Genomic DNA, 21544 nt, shown 5'->3' on the forward strand with positions numbered 1-21544 from the left:
TACTGTCAATCCAGTTCCTGTTACTGTCAATCCAGTTCCTGTTACTGCCAATCCAGATCTTGTTACTGTCAATCCAGTTCCTGTTACTGCCAATCCAGATCTTGTTACTGTCAATTCAGTTCCTGTAACTGTCAATCCAGTTCCTGTTACCGTCAATTCAGTTACTGTAAATATCAATCCAGTTCCTGTTACTGTCAATCCAGTTCCTGTTACCGTCAATTCAGTTACTGTAAATATCAATCCAGTTCCTGTAACTGTCAATTCAGTTCCTGTAACTGTCAATCCAGTTCCTGTTATCGTCAATCCAGTTCCTGTAACTGTCATTTCAGTTCCTGTTACTGTCAATCCAGTTCCTGTTACTGCCAATCCAGATCTTGTTACTGTCAATTCAGTTCCTGTAACTGTCAATCCAGTTCCTGTTACCGTCAATTCAGTTACTGTAAATATCAATCCAGTTCCTGTAACTGTCAATTCAGTTCCTGTAACTGTCAATCCAGTTCCTGTTACCGTCAATTCAGTTACTGTAAATATCAATCCAGTTCCTGTAACTGTCAATTCAGTTCCTGTAACTGTCAATCCAGTTCCTGTTACCGTCAATTCAGTTACTGTAACTATCAATCTAGTTCCTGTAACTGTCAATTCAGTTCCTGTTACTGTCAATCCAGTTCCTGTTACTGTCAATCAGTTCCTGTTACTGTCAATCCAGTTCCTGTTACTGTCAATTCAGTTCCTGTTACTGTCAATTCAGTTCCAGTCAATCCAGTTCCTGTTACTGTCAATCTAGCTCCTGTTACTGTCAATCCAGTTCTTGTAAATGTCAATTCAGTTCCTGTTACTGTCAATTCAGTTCCTGTAACTGTCAATCAAGTTCCTGTAACTGTCAATTCAGTTCCTGTAACTGTCAATCCAGTTCTTGTTACTGTCAATTCAGTTCCTGTTACTGTCAATCCAGTTTCTGTAACTGTCAATCCAGTTCCTGTAACTGTCAATCCAGTTCCTGTAACTGTCAATCCAGTTCTTGTTACTGTCAGTTCCGTTCCTGTTACTGTCAATCCAGTTCCTGTAACTGTCAATCCAGTTCTTGTTACTGTCAGTTCCGTTCCTGTTACTGTCAATCCAGTTCCTGTTACTGTCAATCCAGTTCCTGTAACTGTCAATCCAGTTCCTGTTACTGTCAATCCAGTTCTTGTTACTGTCAGTTCCGTTCCTGTTACTGTCAATTTAGTTTTTGTGTCTGTCAATTCGCATCCTGTTTTCTTTACCCCAATCGATATAGGACACGCGTTTGTAGACCGCCATCGACGTTTCCTGATGCAACACAACAAACAATCTTGTAACAAGTGTTGCCTTTTATTATAAATCATACAGGAGCTGTATAAAATATGAGTAGAACGGACGGATAGACAAGGATTTATAATATTGTCTCGACTTTCTAAGATTTTTTGTATACATTTGACAAACGTGTGAAACTATTTCATACGTTCAGAAAACGGAAATATGTTTCTCTTTGAGAAATAGTGAAGTAGGGAAAATTATGACACTTCAGTATTACCAATAATATAGCCAAAGTAACATAAAACATTGACAAATTCATTCTTAATTCTTAAATAGGAACAGAAATAGTAAGTGAACATTAGAGGTCCCATGATGCCCAAAACATTTAAAGAACCACTGACGTCCATCAATGAAAGAAATTAATGCACTTATTTTTTTTTTTTTTTTTTGTATAGAAATTATCATCAAAGGGTTTCAAGGTAAAATCACAGTCAATAATTAGTAATTTCAATTAGGAGTTTTATATAACGTTGTATTACATGAGCATAACGGTTCACATGTATTATCGGTGGGTATTGGGCATTTATCAACCAACTAACGCCTTTCTTAACTCACTGGGGAGTTTACAGCCGGAGCTGCCATTTCGGCGCTAGCAGCTCACACACGAGGTTTCTTGCATTACCTAAACCCCCGCGTACTTATTTACAGATGAGTTGACTGGAACACAATGGAGTTTAGTATCTTGTTTAAGGACACAACATAACGCCCGTGCCGGGATTCAAAGTAGTGGCCTGTAGTCCACGTAAACCTGCGTCATACTGCTAGATGTTATACGATGTAATAGTGTAAACTAGCATGCTGGGTACTGCTGAAGCAATACATGTCCCCAACTGGCCCCTGATATAAATAGCTACAGTGACCTTGAACTTGACCCCCAAACCCTTGGAACTCGAACCTGATCTGACTAGCTACTCATACTGAAGTACGACTGAGAAATGTGCAGAAAACTGAGTGAACGGAGGACTGACAGAGGGACGGGGAGGAAACATATAGTCCCCCCCCCCCAACCAACTGACTTTGTATTTTAGCGTCCTATCAACAGCTATGGTCATTTAAGGACGGCCTTCCCTGTGTGAGATGGATGGAGGCTGCAGTTAGAGCTGATGTCGACAATGTTACCTCAATGAAGCATACTGCCGAAGACATCCAGCAGGACACCCCACCCGGTCACATTATACTGGAGAACCACTCCCGAAATGCTATGCGTTCAGTTGGAACAGCAACTACTAATATTATAGACTCCGGCAAGGGGACAGAACCCAAAGTTTTCATCAAAGGGGTTACGCTCAACTAAAGACCAACTTTGAGGCAGTGTTAATGGAGACATTAGGAAGAAGAAACTTGTTTTGGAAAAAAAAAACGATTCCAAAATAAGGTCGCCTCTTAGGGCCAACAACTACAATTCTTACACCATACCCGCAGGTCTGCACTCCGCGTCAACATGTTCAGGGCCGCTATGATTGACATATCTAGTGGTACATATGATATAAACAGTGGACATGATTATATCATGCTTGATTGGGGCCTTTCTCATTGATGAGAAGTGACACAATGCATATGATTTAAATAGAGTTACATTTATGTCATTCCTCATAAACATGTTCAGGGCCTTTCAGATTTGCTAATGGTTGATAAATCAGAAGGAACGCGCTCAAGGTGTTGATGTTGTCTGATGTCCATAGCATACTGATAGACCTGTCAGAAGTGGTAGATATGTTCATGGCTGTATCGTCCCAAGGTCTCTGGTATTCAGTATCAGACCAAATATCGTGGCTCGCCAACATTTTCATGGCCGCGCCCGTCCGGCGATCAGAGGAATAAATGGCGAGGTTAATACTAAGCTTGCATAAATAATATCATTATTGGTGGCTAGTGTCTGTCAGATATCAAGGATTTGTGAAGAGATTCAGTACTCAGTGCTTGATGTCGGAGATGATACGGGGTATATCAGGAACGATGATTAGGAGAACGACACACACAAGTACAGTCGCACCTAGAGCGCCGAGACCTTTGGCACTCGCACGGTCCTCATAAACACTAATTTTCTTCCGAATGGCAAGAGACGTTTGGGAGGGTTCAACCGTGAGGGCCTCCTTAAGTTCATTGAGGAGATGATGAAGCGTCTCTTCAGAGACGGTGGTGTTGTCAGAACACGGGCAGACACAATCTGAAATAATACAGATATTAAAATAATGAAAAGTCACAAACACTACAAAAAAAGTCAAGCCAGTGTTATCGGGGGATGGGGGTGGGGGTGGGGTTATTGTATAAGTAATATTGATGAATCTGGCACTTTAATAATACTGACACATACTTCCCAACTATTGTACCAAAGCCACATATTAAAAGTGTTTAACGTCTTTAAATTTAAATTGAGAGTTAGATACAGCTGTTTCCTTATTCTACGACTCGTCGGTGATGTCAGGGACACCATACAGCTGTTTCGTCATTCTAGGACTCGTCAGCGATGTCAGGAACATCATACAGCTGTTTCGTCATTCTAGGACTCGTCAGCGATGCCAGGGACACCAAACAGCTATTTCATCCTTCTATGACTCGTCAGTTTTGTCAGGGACACCTTTTTCGTTAGGACCTATGATGTTGATACTTTGGAGGCGACGGGGAAAATTAGAAATATGTCCCAACAAATTTCCAGAATCTACATGAAAATGTGCAATATTCCCATAATTCAATAAAGGAATAGTGTCATCTCGGCCCCTCTGGTGGCTATCACCGATAAGTTATATTTCTTGGTATGGTATATAAATAGCTTGAGGTAACGTGGTCATAATATGACATGAAAATGATGAAATTAAGGTCATGTTAGAAAACATTTCGAGTTATCAAGAGGTTAAGTGGAGGGTCTTTTCCCGATTGAAAATAACACAAATTGAAAAAAAAAAAAAAACATGTTCAAATAGAAGGTCTCAATGAACCCGTTTTATCAATGCAAATTATTCAAAGTATATGTTCTATTTTGTGTGTAAAACGTCTGATTCTGGACTATGTTTGGTGACGTCATGCAATCGTTATTAGCGTCATCAATCATAACCTACCGCTGTTGCTAGGATAATAGGGCAGATTTCAAAAACTACTACATAAAGTAACACCATAAATTTTATATATGAGTTTTAGAGATTTTGACTAGACGATATTAATTCTGGTTTTTCTTTAATCTTTGAAAAAAGTTATTTTTCGGAAATATTTCCTCTCATGCTTTTCTTCTATCACAACAGAAATATTGTTCTATTTAGGGTAAATTTTATCGTAGCCTATCATGCAATTTTGAGCTAAAACAACAATCAACAAATAGTTAACGTTTTTACATTTCTGTTATCGCATATATGACCTGGCATTTATTTTCTATAATGTTAAATTAAATCGTCAAACTATAAATAAAATGAACGTCTGTTTTTCAGTAAAAGCAACAACATATTTTCTTTGTTTTGAAGTGCATTCTTAAAAGAAAGTTTAAAAATTTGTCACCAAATCAAAACATAAATTTTGAAAGTTTTCGTTGCCTTTCTTTAATAGATATTTAAGGATCTGCTCTGGTGAAAAGTCAAAATTTTCTGATAACTAACTTGTCTGTCAGTTGAATAATACCACTTATTGTGGTAGAAACCAGTTTTTATCCACGCTGGCTGAAGATGAAGAGCAAAACAACCCTCTTCATACTTTAACGAAGTATTATTATTTATTACCAACTTTTTATGGTACAAAGGGAGATAATTACTCTCAAGACTGACTTAATCGAAATACAATAAGGGGGATTTTATGAATACAGCATTTCTCAGTTTGGGAGATTAATATTGAATTAGAGTATTTTAAAACCTAATTATAAATTCTTTTTCCCTAACTATTCATAATCATGTTAATTTAAACACTAAACAGTATGATTTTGAATTTAGGTTTTGGGGATAGATATTTTATTTTCTGTGACTGCATTATAACTGTAATTGTACAAGCATGATAAAGAGAAACATAAAAGGTATTTCCATATCCTAACAGACGATTGTTAGCCTGATGTTTTCACATTATTTCTCTGCCTAGTTTTCCTGAATTAGACAGATAAAGGCACACAAAAAAGTATGACGTCATTTCAATATTTATTCTTATTTAATGACGTTGCTTTCAGTCCCCTACCGGTGAAACCGGAAGTCCTCTCCGTACGTCTAGCATGTGAGTAAGTGACACCACTTATCAGCACTCTAGCGGCTTTATTCCTTGAGGAATGGAATTTTGATCAAACTTCAAAGAAAACACAAACACAAATACAAAACACCATGCTAGCTATATCAAACAAGTCTGAGTTTCAGGGTTGTCGTCTCAAAAGCTAGGTCACTATTACTATTTTTAGAAAATTATTGTCAGCGTTCTAGAGGCGTCATTCCTTGAGGGATTTCGATCAAACTTTACAGAAATACAAAGGACTATACTATATCGGACAAGTTTAGTTTCAGGGATTTTGGGTCAAGGTCAAGGTCAATGTTACTATCTTTAGCGGGGGGCCGGTAGGGGACATTATTTGCCCCTGGTATCAGTTCCGAAGGTGAAACAGCTGGATGATGGAATTTTAAATTAATTTTCTACATTGAAAGTTGTCAAAGGTGTCATTGATTGTTTTGCCTAATCCTTCGACAGCACGAAACGGATGCATGATTTAGTTTCTTCATTGATATTCAAAGGTGCAATTCATTTTTTGTCTGTACTACAATTCATTGACAGGATGCATATTTACTGACCGATATAAAATTACTGACTGGTAAGCAGGTATTTATGAAAACAAACGGGCATAGATGCATTAACAGACGGACAAACAAAAACAATTACAGAATGAATGACAGAAGAATAGATATCATCACATGACAGCCTACATGACAGAACGTGTCAATGGTAGTGACAACTTCTATACCCACATTCACAGACAGGCGCTGTCCCGCTCCATGTTCCGTCCCTGTTACAAGTCCGCGTCAGATCCCCCTCAACATGAGGGTACATTGGCGGGCATGTGTACGTCACAGTATCTGCTGTGACAGAAATAGTCATCTCCGCAAAGGGTACCTCCAGTCCGACGAGAGGGCAAGCTGTTGGTGATAGTAACATGATCGATACAAACAATGAAATCGGGACCCCCGAAATAAACACGTTCAGTCATTTATATGTAAGTGTATTTGTAAAATATACGTAAAGGTTTATGATATTATTATATAAGTTCCAGCCCTTCAATGCTTTTCCTAAATAGAGAAACACAAAATTTGGTCATATCTGACGTTAGTCAATGTGATTGTTGTCTGAGGATCGTTAGATGTTGATTTCAGTGACTGTCGCCGTAGTTGGGAAAAAGAACAATAACAAGTCAAATATTGATAATATTACATGATACAATATACCTCAAATCTCTACAGATTTACACCCATTATTAGAATTGGTAAACAAGTTAAACATACCTGTTGTTGTGGTTGTAGGGAGTTCCGTTGTCGTTACTTCTATGTGGGTTGTCACCACAGCTGGACAAAAACGAGAAAATCGACGAATATGTCGGTTATAAAATATTTCAATACACTGTATTAAAGAAATAGATATCTTTGACATACATCGCATTGGGGAAATTCATTAGAGTGTAGATTATATTCTTCCCCGGCCTGCTCATTAGCCATTCAAAAATTTGACTTAACTCGGAGAAGTTGACATGGATCGTCTCTCCACCTTCCCTTATACTAAGTTCATAAGCCATCCAACTTAATTTAGAGTATAGTATTTTACACGGATAGTTCTTCAACCCACCCTTATTTAAGTTTTTAAAATTCATTGAATGATGAAAACATATCATTCAACAACAGGAAAGAACCCCCAAAGATTCATAGACACCATTTGCGCTGATTTTGTGGACCAAATGTTAGGTTAGTTAACAAGTTAAACATACCTGTAGTTGTGGTTGTGGGAACTTCCGTGGTCGTTAACTTGTAACTTGTAACCTCTACCTGGGTTGTGGCCACAGCTGGACAAACACGAGAAAAACGACAAAAATGTCAATAAAAAGATATTTCTTTAACGAAATCCAAAACAGAAAAAAATATTTATGTGTTTTTATTGATCAAAAGTCAAAAGAAAATAAAAGTTTTCCATCCCAAGTTTTTTTACCAACTATTTCTCTCGCACTGCGGACAATAGAAGACCTTATACAGTTGGGCCATGCAATACAGACATAATTTTAGCTGATTCTTTTCTAATATACGTAAAGGGAACCAGTATAAAGGATAATATATTAACACTACAGTAAAATCAGACAATTACTACTATTGATAACTGTACTCCTAAACGCCATACGTACGTTGACATAAAGGTGCCGACCCACTCCAAGTACCATCCGCCAAACAGACACGTGACAGGTTTCCACCAATGACCTCGTACCCAGCGTCGCACGCATACGTCACGACGTCATCAAGTCGATAATCTCCCACTATACTGACTTGTGCATTCGGCGTTGTCAGGTCGGACGTGTTACATAGAATAACTAAAAATGAAATTTTATTAATATGAAATAAGGAATGTGTGGTCAGCCTCTTAGAATATAATTAAGTCGTATTTAAGAGAGGATAGCGAAAGACAAAAGTAGCGCTGAAGTTCAGCTGTTGACACGGGCGAGTTCGATCAGAAACTATAGCTAAAGTTGGAAGGAACTCACTTTGGTTTTATGAAATGCGCATGTGTACAGAAGCAAGAAGTTACGGTGCGCATGACTAGTCGGTTATAGTTCAACCACTGACTTTACTTTTGGTCCGACTACGGCAATTAGACTTCATCTGCGCATGCGTCACCATTTAAAATCTTCACATACGTAATCACACTAGATGAACAGCTCGCCTAAAATAAATAATTGTGATGATCGAACTCACCGATATGTTTATCAGTTCGAACTCGCCCAATCAGTGTGTCACAGAAAGAAGAAGTATTCTGTCAGTAGCTATGCTGATATTGGAGAATGAGGTGTGAGAACACCCCACGATAAGAACGTGATGTTCCTAAAGCATCACAGACATACTTACGTTCACATCTGATGGTGTCATTGTTGAGAAAGTTCCACTCCCCGTACCGGTCACATGTAGCGGATGTGTTACCCCCGCGGTACATGTACCCGTACTTGCATCCAAACGTTATGTTACCGTTGTACCCGACACCATGTACCACTGTGTCCGTATTAGTCGCCGTTTCAAAGACGCTCAGCTGATCGATGGGACACGTGACATTCTCTGTAAACAATTTCCAGTTTATAACTTAATGGTATATGTAGTGCAAGCTTGGTGATAAAAGTACTCTAAAACACCAGAATCTTTATGTGTATGAGGAGTAGAAAAAATGCACGGCCAGATCGGGGTTCGAACCAGGGACATTCGAACACTAGCCGGATGCTCTACTAGTTGAGGTACCTGGTCGCCGATGATCAACCCAGTCCAGTTTTCGACCCCGAAGATCTAACAGCTCACAGCCCAGGTTCGGATATCCCATTGCCAAGTACTCACCTTACTCGAAACAGGGTTTTGTCACAGGTACCAAATGTATCTACCAATGGAGCTACCTGGCCGATGATCGACCCGGTCCAGTTCCGCCATACATGTATCTGACAAATACGATTACTATTTTTATTAGGGCTTTTCACTTTGTGGTGAAAAGACCTATTGTTTTTGTTCTGTTTCTTCTTATTATTATTCTTCCTAATCTTCTGCATTTCATTTTGTAGAAACTGTAACGCCAAACTGGTTACGTAGGTCGAAAAATCCAAAATGGCCGCCATGACGTCAAAGCTTATTTTGCTTAAATAGCCACAACTCAAAAACGGTATGAGGTTAAAAATATTCAAAAGTATATTCATGTAGTATTTAGCTGGGGCCAACTTTTACATAATTACGGCTTTGAGGTTAGAGGTCAAACAAAAAAGCTCGCTGGAGGTCAAAGTTATGCTATTTTTAGAAATTTTTCATTTTTTACTATTTTTGAAAACTTTTTCTACAGATCAATAGAGTATGTCATTCCGATGATATTGATACCTTCGGTGTCTTAATAGCACTTCCGGTTAATGTAGTACGCCATTTTGAAAATTTCCCTATATATTCTATATTAAAAATCGTTTCACATTTTAAACTTCTCAAATTCCACCAGTGCGACTCAGCACAAACTTTGACAAAATGACAAGGAGATAGTACTGACCAAGTCTTGTTATCATGTGGTCAGTCCAAAATCCAATATGGCCACCATGACGTCATGTATTGAAAAGTTTAAAATGGCCATAACTAAAAAAAATATTCTTCTACACAGGTCATGTAATTATGTTATTTGTAGATAATTGCTGGAGCTAACTTTTTGCTGCTAAAAGTTTTCAGGTCAGAGGTCAAATAAAAAAAGTTCGCTATGGTGTCAAATATGTCTATTTTTAGAAAATCTTCATTTTTCAATCTTTTTCAAAAAATCTTTCAAAGTATGATGCAGTATGTCATTCTGATGATTTTGATGTCCTTAGTTCTTTGGTAACATTTGTCGTTAACACGAGACGCCATTTTGAATATTTCTCTCTATATCTTATGTATGCCTACAACTCGCATTTTAAGTTTCTTCTCAAATTCCAGCTGTGCGATTCAACACAAACTTTGACAAAATGACTATGAGATGGTACTGACCAAGTCTTGTTATCTTGGGGTCGGTTTGAAATCCAACATGGCCGCCATGACGTCATTTATTGAAAAGTTTAAAATTGCCAAAACTCAAAAAGCATTCATTTTACTGAGGTCAGGTAATTATGCTATTTGTAGAAAATGCCTGGCGCTAACATTTACTCACCAAAGGTTTTCAGGTCAGAGGTCAAATAAAAAAGTTAGCTATGGGTCAAAGGTCACAAAATTTTGAACTTTTTCATTTTTTGAATATCATTACATAGATCGATGCAGTATGTCATTCTGATGATTTTGGTACCTTCGGTTTTTATTTAGCACTTCCGGTTCAAGTTGTACGCCATTTTGATTTTTTTTTTTGATTGCGCAATCATTGCAAGAGGCCTAGGAACTTGATACAGCTGTACGAGTTATCTCCCCTCGTCCAACTCCTTTGTTGAAACATTATATCTCCGATGCCAGTTTTTCATGTTTGGAAATACCAAGCCTTTAGGTCATTTATGCCTAACAGCCAGGGTTATATGAGGATGGGGTCTAGAGGAGACACCAACAGCCAGGGTCATATGAGGATAGGGGTCTAGAGGGGACAGCAACAGCCAGGGTCATATGAGGATAGGGGTCTAGAGGGGACAGCAACAGCCAGGGTCATATGAGGATAGGGGTCTAGAGGGGACACCAACAGTCAGGGTCATATGAGGATGGGGTCTAGAGGAGACACCAAATGAGGATAGGGGTCTAGAGGAGACACCAACAGCCAGGGTCATATGAGGATAGGGGTCTAGAGGAGACACCAACAGTCAGGGTCATATGAGGATGGGGGTCTAGAGGAGACACCAACAGCCAGGGTCATATGAGGATGGGGGTCTAGAGGAGACACCAACAGCCAGGGTCATATGAGGATAGGGGTCTAGAGGAGACACCAACAGCCAGGGTTATATGAGGATGGGGGTCTAGAGGAGACACCAACAGCCAGGGTTATATGAGGATGGGGGTCTAGAGGAGACACCAACAGCCAGGGTTATATGAGGATGGGGGTCTAGAGGAGACACCAACAGTCAGGGTCATATGAGGATGGGGGTCTAGAGGAGACACCAACAGCCAGGGTCATATGAGGATGGGGTCTAGAGGAGACACCAACAGCCAGGGTTATATGAGGATAGGGTGTCTAGGGGTACACCAACAGTCAGGGTCATATGAGGATGGGGTCTAGAGGGGGCAGCAACAGTCAGGGTTATATGAGGATGGGGTCTAGAGGAGACACCAACAGCCAGGGTTATATGAGGATGGGGGTCTAGAGGAGACACCAACAGCCAGGGTTATATGAGGATAGGGTGTCTAGGGGTACACCAACAGTCAGGGTCATATGAGGACGGGTGTAAAGGGGGATACCTTCAGTCAGGGTCATATGTGGATGGGTGTTTAGGGGTACACCAACAGTCAGGGTTATATGTGGATGGGTGTCTAGGGGATACCAACAGTCAGGGTTATATGAGGACGGGTGTCTAAGGGACACCAACAGCCAGGGTCATATAAGGACAGGTGTCTAGGGGGACACCAACAGTCAAGGTCATATGAGGACGGTGTCTAGGGGACACCAACAGCCAAGGTCATATGAGGACGGGTGTTAAGGAGACACCAACAGCCAAGGTCATATGAGGACGGGTGTCTAGGGCACCAACATCCAAGGTCATATGAGGACGGGTGTCAAGGAGACACCAACAGTCAGGGTCATATGAGGATGGGGGTCTAGACTGGACACCAACAGCCAGGGTCATATGAAGAAAATTTTGATTTGTCCGACCTTCGTTTCCCAAATCAATGATGATTTCCAGAAAGTCAAAATTCTTTCGTTATCCCCGTTTTGTAATTCCCATGTATGATTGTCTAAAACAAGCTACTAGATAAGTACAGATCTAATTCATAGACAAACAATAGCCTGACTATAGGTGACCTTTAACGGGGTCTAGGGACCTGCAATCTTCATCTTCTGCCCCGGGGGATTGGATATCAATTTACAATTGAAAGGGTAGAAACAGGTATTGACATTCTGTTATTTTCCTCGACACACCATTCCTATTGAAAATGTTCATGAAAAGACATCGAATATGTCTTGACGGCTTAAGTTAATTCCAAATTAATTGTGCTTCGCCGTATTTGCAAATTGTGTTTATAATCAATAATCAATTATTTGGGTGATAATTAGATGTCGGCGTCTTCTTTGATCAGGTATCAGTTAGTTTGACGTGTTACCCGACAATATCATCCTTAGCACAAAACACGAAGCTGGACGTCATTGACAATTCGCGTGTTGGAGAACGACAGAGTTGATTTCATATGGCTATGATAACGTGACCTGATTCTATTTGAACCCGTTTTGGATCGTTTCAGAATATTGTTTTAAACTTTGTGTGACTTCACAAGGTGACTGAGTTAGCTCTGAGAGAAAGATCACAGCTTGACGAAACAAATAAAATTGTCGACAAGTGTTTTGTCCGCTAAATAATGGTACAATATAAGATGAGTAATTCAAACTCAAAATCGATTGAAAAGAAGGTAAAATATAAATAAAAATTTAAATTGCATGGAAACTAATGAGAAGGTACCAGGATAATAATATGACCAGGTAGTCCGAGAGAGTTAGCGTCTTTTGTTTCCTCAACAACACCCGTCATACAAACCTAGGTCAAATTCAGCCTAAGTCACAATATCAAATGGCATCTAGGTTGGTGACAACGGAGCCACTAGGCGTATCAGCAAGTATTGTACACGTCTGACGTTATAAGGAAACCTAAACACAGAACCTCTTTTCTATCCAATAAACTCCATCATTACCAAGTCTGTAGGTAATTCTACAACTGTATCGTATTTCAAATGACCTACGTCAGTTACTTATTGTTTAAAACATTGACCAACGTTGTTGATCGCTTCAATTGAAAACGGTCTTCAAGCGACACGAGAAACACCTTGACATTTTCCCCCGTAACAACCTACAATCGTTCGACCCCACTCACCTAACTGCTTGTTTACCTCACTTCTCCCTTGTTAATATCTTGAGATGAATTAGTATCGATACCAATCGATCAGGACTAATATGTACTACCAAAGTCTTGTCATCTTAATCTCTCGTAAACGTGAATTATTATCTGACCATCTTTTCATAATTATTGAAATTTTTTGTAAAAAGTATCTATGAAAAATACCGAGAACTCCTCAGATAGGTTTATAAAACACCAAAGCAAATATTACCACACGTGATTGGTCTATAACTGGATTGTATGCTGTTAAGTTTACATACGGGTCCCTGGCTAGTGTCGACCTTATTGACGTACACTATTGTCTCAAAATCTGTGGAATTGACACGATGTTGGTAACATGTCAAAAGAACTTCCTCCGTTATATGTTAATTACAGTAATTTAGGTGACTTATAATTCCAATTTATTTTTCGGACACAATATATTTGTTGAGATATAAATAATTGGCATTGGTCCTATGTATTTATCAGGCGATACTTATTCAGACCGATATATGATTGACGTCAATTGGATAAGCTTTTTGGGTTTATTGATTTAGATTGGTACATTGTATGTTGTTTTAAGAGATATCTTTGAAGACGTTTAAATGTTTCATTCCATACACAGTATTATTTAACATATTTTCAATGGATTTTACACATAATACTCAAATACTTTAAACCACATCATATATTTGTTCTGTTCATCTAGGACTTGTCAGTGATGTAAGAGAAATCATAAATCTGTCTCGTCATTCTAGGACTCGTCAGTTATTTTAGGGATATCAAACATCTGTCTCGTCATTCTAGGACTCGTCAGTGATGTAAGAGAAATCCTAAATCTGTCTCGTCCTTCTAGGACTCGCCAGTTATGTTATGGACATCATAAATCTGTCTCGTCCTTCCATGACTCGTCAGTTATGTTAGAGAAATCATAAATCTGTTTCGTCCTTCTTAGACTCGTCAGTGATGTTAGGGACATCATAAATCAGTCTCGTCCTTCTAGGACTCGTAAGTTATGTTAGGGACATCATATAACTGCCTCGTTCTCATGCAACAATATTGGTTTGGACCTGGGACGTAGAATACACCTCATGGTTTGGACTACATACCTGGGACATAGACTACCTCATGGTTTGGACTACATACCTGGGACATAGACTACCTCATGGTTTGGACTACATACCTGTGACGTAGACTGTACCTCACGGTTTGGACTATATACAATGTACCTGTGACGTAGACTACCTCACGGTTTGGACTACATACCTGTGACGTAGACTGTACCTCGTGGTTTGGACTACATACCTGTGACGTAGACTGTACCTCACGGTTTGGACTACATACCTGTGACGTAGACTGTACCTCGTGGTTTGGACTACATACCTGTGACGTAGACTGTACCTCACGGTTTGGACTACATACTTGGAACATAGACTGTACTTCACGGTTTGGACTACATACCTGTGACGTAGACTGTACCTCACGGTTTGGACTACATACCTGTGACGTAGACTGTACCTCACGGTTTGGACTACATACCTGTGACGTAGACTGTACCTCACGGTTTGGACTACATACCTGTGACGTAGACTGTACCTCACGGTTTGGACTACATACCTGTGACGTAGACTACATACCTGTGACGTAGACTGTACCTCACGGTTTGGACTACATACCTGTGACGTAGACTGTACCTCACGGTTTGGACTACATACCTGTGACGTAGACTGTACCTCACGGTTTGGACTACATACCTGTGACGTAGACTGTACCTCACGGTTTGGACTACATACCTGTGACGTAGACTGTACCTCACGGTTTGGACTACATACCTGTGACGTAGACTGTACCTCACGGTTTGGACTACATACCTGTGACGTAAACTGTACCTCACGGTTTGGACTACATACCTGTGACGTAGACTGTACCTCACGGTTTGGACTACATACCTGTGACGTAGACTGTACCTCACGGTTTGGACTACATACCTGGAACATAGAATGTACTTCACGGTTTGGACTACATACCTGTGACGTAGACTGTACCTCACGGTTTGGACTACATACCTGGAACATAGACTGTACCTCACGGTTTGGACTACATACCTGTGACGTAGACTGTACCTCACGGTTTGGACTACATACCTGGAACATAGACTGTACCTCACGGTTTGGACTACATACCTGTGACGTAGACTGTACCTCACGGTTTGGACTACATACCTGTGACGTAGACTGTACCTCACGGTTTGGACTACATACCTGTGACATAGACTGTAACTCACGGTTTGGACTACATACCTGGGACATAGACTGTACCTCACGGTTTGGACTACATACCTGTGACGTAGACTACCTCACGGTTTGGACTACATACCTGTGACGTAGACTGTACCTCGTGGTTTGGACTACATACCTGGGACATAGACTGTACCTCACGGTTTGGACTACATACATGGGACGTAGACTGTACCTCACGGTTTGGACTACACACCTGGGACATAGACTGTACCTCACGGTTTGGACTACATACCTGGGACATAGACTGTACCTCGTGGTTTGGACTACATATCTGTGACATAGACTGTACCTCGTGGTTTGGACTACATACCTGGGACATAGACTGTACCTCACGGTTCGGACTACATACCTGGGACATAGACTGTACCTCACGGTTTGGACTACATACCTGTGACGTAAACTGTACCTCACGGTTCGGACTACATACCTGGGACATAGACTGTACCTCACGGTTCGGACTACATACCTGTGACGTAGACTGTACCTCGTGGTTCGGACTACATACCTGGGACAAAGACTGTACCTCGTGGTTTGGACTACATACCTGTGACGTAGACTGTACCTCACGGTTTGGACTACATACCTGTGACGTAGACTGTACCTCACGGTTTGGACTACATACCTGGGACATAGACTGTACCTCACATTTTGGACTACATACCTGTGACGTAGACTGTACCTCACGGTTTGGACTACATACCTGTGACGTAGACTGTACCTCACGGTTTGGACTACATACCTGTGACGTAGACTGTACCTCACGGTTTGGACTACATACCTGTGACGTAGACTGTACCTCGTGGTTTGGACTACATACCTGTGACGTAGACTGTACCTCACGGTTTGGACTACATACCTGTGACGTAGACTGTACCTCGTGGTTTGGACTACATACCTGTGACGTAGACTGTACCTCATGGTTTGGACTACATACATTGGACGTAGACTGTACCTCATGGTTTTGACTACATACCTGGGACATAGACTGTACCTCATGGTTTGGACTACATACCTGTGACGTAGACTGTACCTCATGGTTTGGACTACATACATGGGACGTAGACTGTACCTCATAGTTTGGACTACATACCTGTGACGTAGACTGTACCTCATGGTTTGGACTACATACATGGGACGTAGACTGTACCTCATAGTTTGGACTACATACCTGTGACGTAGACTGTACCTCACGGTTTGGACTACATACCTGTGACGTAGACTGTACCTCGTGGTTTGGACTACATACCTGTGACGTAGACTGTACCTCACGGTTTGGACTACATACCTGTGACGTAGACTGTACCTCGTGGTTTGGACTACATACCTGTGACGTAGACTGTACCTCATGGTTTGGACTACATACATTGGACGTAGACTGTACCTCATGGTTTTGACTACATACCTGGGACATAGACTGTACCTCATGGTTTGGACTACATACCTGTGACGTAGACTGTACCTCATGGTTTGGACTACATACATGGGACGTAGACTGTACCTCATAGTTTGGACTACATACCTGTGACGTAGACTGTACCTCATGGTTTGGACTACATACATGGGACGTAGACTGTACCTCATAGTTTGGACTACATACCTGTGACGTAGACTGTACCTCACGGTTTGGACTACATATATGGGACGTAGACTGTACCTCATGGTTTTGACTACATACCTGGGACATAGACTGTACCTTATAATTTGGACTACATACCTAGGCCGTACTCTCGCCACACCGTAATAAGGATGTCCACGTTATTGGTTGCCTGGTACGTTTCGTTTGAACCCCAATGTCCCAGTTCGCTGAGATGAAAAAGGTGTCCCTGGGAGCCAATAGCTGGTGCCCATAGTAACAGGTTCGAACCATTCTTGGCGTAAATCAGTCCGCCATAAGGTCCAAAATAACCGTCATTGGAGACTGAACCAACTCCGGGAAACCGAAAGCCTAGGTTGGGGCCCTCCATCACCTGGATCTGTTTAGGAGTAATTAAAATATATTGAGATCCAAAATTCTGCTTTGATTACAAGTGTTAAAATAGCTATTAAAATATTAGAATACTTTTATTTGAAAAGTCTGGTTTAAATAATATTTTTGAAACAAAAAATTCTGCATGCTGTAGCCCGGATATCATGGTTTGATCAATTTAAAAAATATTTGCTATTTCTTCACTATAATACTTTATATATACCTTACCTTTTTATATTAAACGGTATTCATTGAAAGAGAGAAACGGTTGTGAATTATGTTACTGCTTTTGCGTTTGTCTTTTGCATTCTATACCGTTTCTATTTTGTGCACGTGCGCACGTTGTTTATGGATTGTAAGTTATACATAAGCCCCTGTCACACTTTACCGGATTGGGCCACCGGACGTGAAACGGATAACATTTTTGGATATCCGGTGATGTTCGTCAATATCCGTTTTATGTCCGTTTTATGTTCGGTTCATTCGTTCCATGTCAGGTGATGTACGGTGCGTCCGGTGGCGTGGTATCCGTTGGAAAGTTTTGTGCATGCACAAAACTTGAAACGGACAGTAACGGATAAGAATATTCGTTGGCTGTCCTGTGCATGTCCGTTTTGTCCTGTATAAATCCTGTCATTGTTCGTTTATATGCGGTAGGTGTACGGGGGGGGGGGGGGGGGGGCATGCGTAACCCAGTCCGTTGATGGAACTTGAACGCATACGCCACGCATAAACCGGACCTTCAGCGGACACATAACGAACACATAACGGACACATAACGGACAAACACAGGATGCTTGCAGGATTAACACCGGACACGACGAATAGACAAACGGATTGAAAACGGATAACACGCACAGAACGGATGAATACAGAATACCTACAGGATACCTACAGGGGGAGGAACTGACTACCGACAGAAACTGATTAATTATCGCAGGCATATAAAAAGGTTCTTGGAAGCTTCGAAGATTCACAGACAGTTGTCAGCATGGAATGTCAGACTAAAGTTTCTGTGCACCTTTATCATGCTCTGTTTCAGTTTCAGTTTCAGTTTCGGTTTCCTGTGCAACAGCATCAACCGCATCGACAGACACTTCTCCTGTGTCTTGCGCTTTTGCAGGAACGTTTTTTTTTATTTATTTTTCTACCGCGAGGCATTTTGGCGAGGCAGTCAGCACTGTAACTTTTTGACAACTGATCGCCGGAGAAATGCATATATCTTGTTTTTTTCTGCACGCGCGCGTTAATGTCCGTTAGGTGTTCGGTTTGTCCGGAATGCATCCTGTACACGTCCTGATTCACGGTTCATGTTCGTTTGTTGTTCGTTACTCATTCGGAGACACCCGGTTGGTAGTACGGTAGCCGTACGTTACATGTTCGTTATTGGTACGTTTTATCCGTTCCATATTCGGTGCAAGTACGTCGTCAGTTTGGATTTTTCTACCGGACTGACAACTTTGCCACCGTATACCACCGGATAACAAAAATTTCTATCCGTTGATGTCCGGTACACCAATCCGGTCAAGTGTGACAGGGGCTTAATAGGTACGTTTAATATGTTTTGTACGTTTGATGTGGGCTTTTTCGTTTGGTGACTCTTTGTACATATATGTATATTGTAAATAGCGATTACACTTTTATAGTTTATGATTTTTTTGATATATATATTTTATTGTTTTTACTTTTGATATAGAGGTAAATCGTTTATCGTTATAATTATATGATATGTCAAAATGAAATTCCTTGTTACTCTCTGGGCAAACGTATGCGTTTTAGAAAAATGTCAATATAGAACAGAGCATGATGTGTCAATAAGTGATATATATTTTGTTTGTATAAAATACGTACGCTGGACATTTTCACAAAACAAATTTATCAAGCAGTCAAACAGTTATTTAATAACTTACCTCGACTTGCTCCAGTGTTGTATCTAGATTAAGTATACCATTTGTTGAAACACTCTTGGTGAAATCAAATGTTGCTGCTGAGTCTGAGATAACAGCGAGAGGAAGGTCATCAAACGTCCAGGCGAATATCCTCATGTGTCCTTGACCATCGTATATCCAGTCGCTTATACTGATTGCCCATCCATCAGACGTACTTATAAGGTTTACTGTAGATTTAAACAATATTATAGGGGTAAGAAAGCTTGGAATAATAAAACAGATATTCAGGTAACATGTTCAAGTATTCTTACATACAAATACTGCTGATTACATGTACATATTTACCAGTAGACACTAACTATCAGGTCCATACACAGGTGTATATATTTACCTGTATACAGTAACTATCAGGTCCATACACAGGTGTATATATTTACCTGTATACAGTAACTATCAGGTCCATACACAGGTGTATATCTTTACCTGTATACACTAACTATCAGGTCCATACACAGGTTATATATTTATCTGTAGTCACTATCAGGTCCATACACATGTGTATATATTTACCTGTATACACTAACTATCAGGTCCATACACAGGTGTATATATTTACCTGTATACACTAACTATCAGGTCCATACACAGGTGTATATATTTACCTGTATACACTAACTATCAGGTCCATACACATGTGTATATATTTACCTGTATACATTAACTATCAGGTCCATACACAGGTGTATATATTTACCTGTAGACACTAACTATCAGGTCCATACACAGGTGTATATATTTACCTGTATACACTAACTATCAGGTCCATACACAGGTGTATATATTTACCTGTATACACTAACTATCAGGTCCATACACATGTGTATATATTTACCTGTATACATTAACTATCAGGTCCATACACAGGTGTATATATTTACCTGTAGACACTAACTATCAGGTCCATACACAGGTGTATATATTTACCTGTAGACACTAACCACCAGGTCCATACACAGGTGTATATATTTACCTGTAGACTAATTGTCAGATCTATACACCATGTAGATACGTACCTGTATGTGAGGTGGTCAGCGGTAAGTAGACTGGAGTCCAGACCCGTATGGCTGTGTCAGAGTAACCAAACATCACACCGCCTACCACCATAAAACCATGAAGCTGTTTTTGTACACTGATGGAACCTAAAAAGACAGAGTCCAAACTTACATACTTGTAAGAGTGGTCGGGTAGGACACTTGTGTTTCACCTAGGCTGCCTGGCTTTTCCCAGATCGGAAGTGTGGTCACCTGCCCTACCACCAAAAGGCCCAGAAACTGAATAATAGGTTTTTAGCATGCTGGGATGAAGAGCTACCACGTTTATATAAATGGATGAACTTGACCTTCATTCAAGGTCACAGGGGTCAAATATGCTTAAATATTTAAACGACTTCTTCTTCATAACCAAAAGGCCCAGAGACCCAATATTAGGTCTGTAGCATGCCGGGATGAAGGGCTAACAAGTTTGTTCAAATGTATGACCTTGACTTTCATTTATAGCCACATGGGTCAACTATGCTAAATTCTTTAAACGACTTCTTCTTTACAACCAAATGGCCCAGAGACCCAATATTAGGTCTGTAGCATGCAAGGAGGAAGGGCTAACACGTTTGTTCAAATGTATGACCTTGGCCTTCATTCATGGTCACATGGATCAAATATACTAAAATGACTTCTTCTTGATATCCAAAAGGCCGAGACCCAATATTAGGTCTTAGCATGCTGGGATGAAGCGCTTCCAAGTTTGTTCAAATCAAATGGATAACCTTGTCCTTCATTCAAGGTAATATGGGTCAATATACTAAAAAATGACCAAAAGGCCCTGAGACCAAATATTAGGCCTTAAGCATGCTGAGATGACGGGCTACCAAGTTTGTATAAATGGATGACACCAAGGTCACAGGGGCCAAATATGCTAAATTCTATCAAAACTCATGGGCCTCTTGTTATTTTTGCAAGTGCCTTTAGCGAGCAAAAACATAAAACTTTGAGATTAATAAATCTCATATAAAATCAAAGCAAATTTAAGATATTTGTTATCACATTACTCAGGAACTTGGATTTTGGTAATTCTGAAGTCGAAATGTAGAGGGCAAAATCAACCGGAGGCAGCCATTTTGTTTCGCCCTGTACAATTGATGACGTAACGATCACAAGCGATTTCTGACTGACGCAGTCAATGAAAAACGGTTAAGGATATATTAGACTAGTGACAAAAATATTGCATGTGCGAAATAACAGGAAATTATGTAGAAATAGCTTCATAAATACATAAAAAAAATTTAATGGATATAAAAATGCCAGCAATCTTAACACAA

General features: G+C 40.2%; 1 protein-coding gene across 1 annotated transcript; it reads right to left on the minus strand.

The window, feature by feature from the left end:
• Positions 1–1334: 1334 nt before the first annotated feature.
• On the minus strand, positions 1335–20358 carry LOC117344360. Its single transcript, XM_033907096.1, has 9 exons — positions 20244–20358; positions 19192–19397; positions 17030–17288; positions 8385–8588; positions 7670–7852; positions 7262–7336; positions 6786–6845; positions 6255–6422; positions 1335–3502 (listed from the first exon to the last, which is right to left on the minus strand). Exons 1-9 carry the CDS (start codon positions 20332–20334, stop codon positions 3249–3251), a joined length of 1500 nt encoding a protein of 499 aa, XP_033762987.1. The 5' UTR covers positions 20335–20358; the 3' UTR covers positions 1335–3248.
• Positions 20359–21544: the final 1186 nt, after the last annotated feature.

Source organism: Pecten maximus, chromosome 15 (genome assembly GCF_902652985.1).
Source record: "Pecten maximus chromosome 15, xPecMax1.1, whole genome shotgun sequence".
Taxonomy (NCBI): domain Eukaryota; kingdom Metazoa; phylum Mollusca; class Bivalvia; order Pectinida; family Pectinidae; genus Pecten; species Pecten maximus.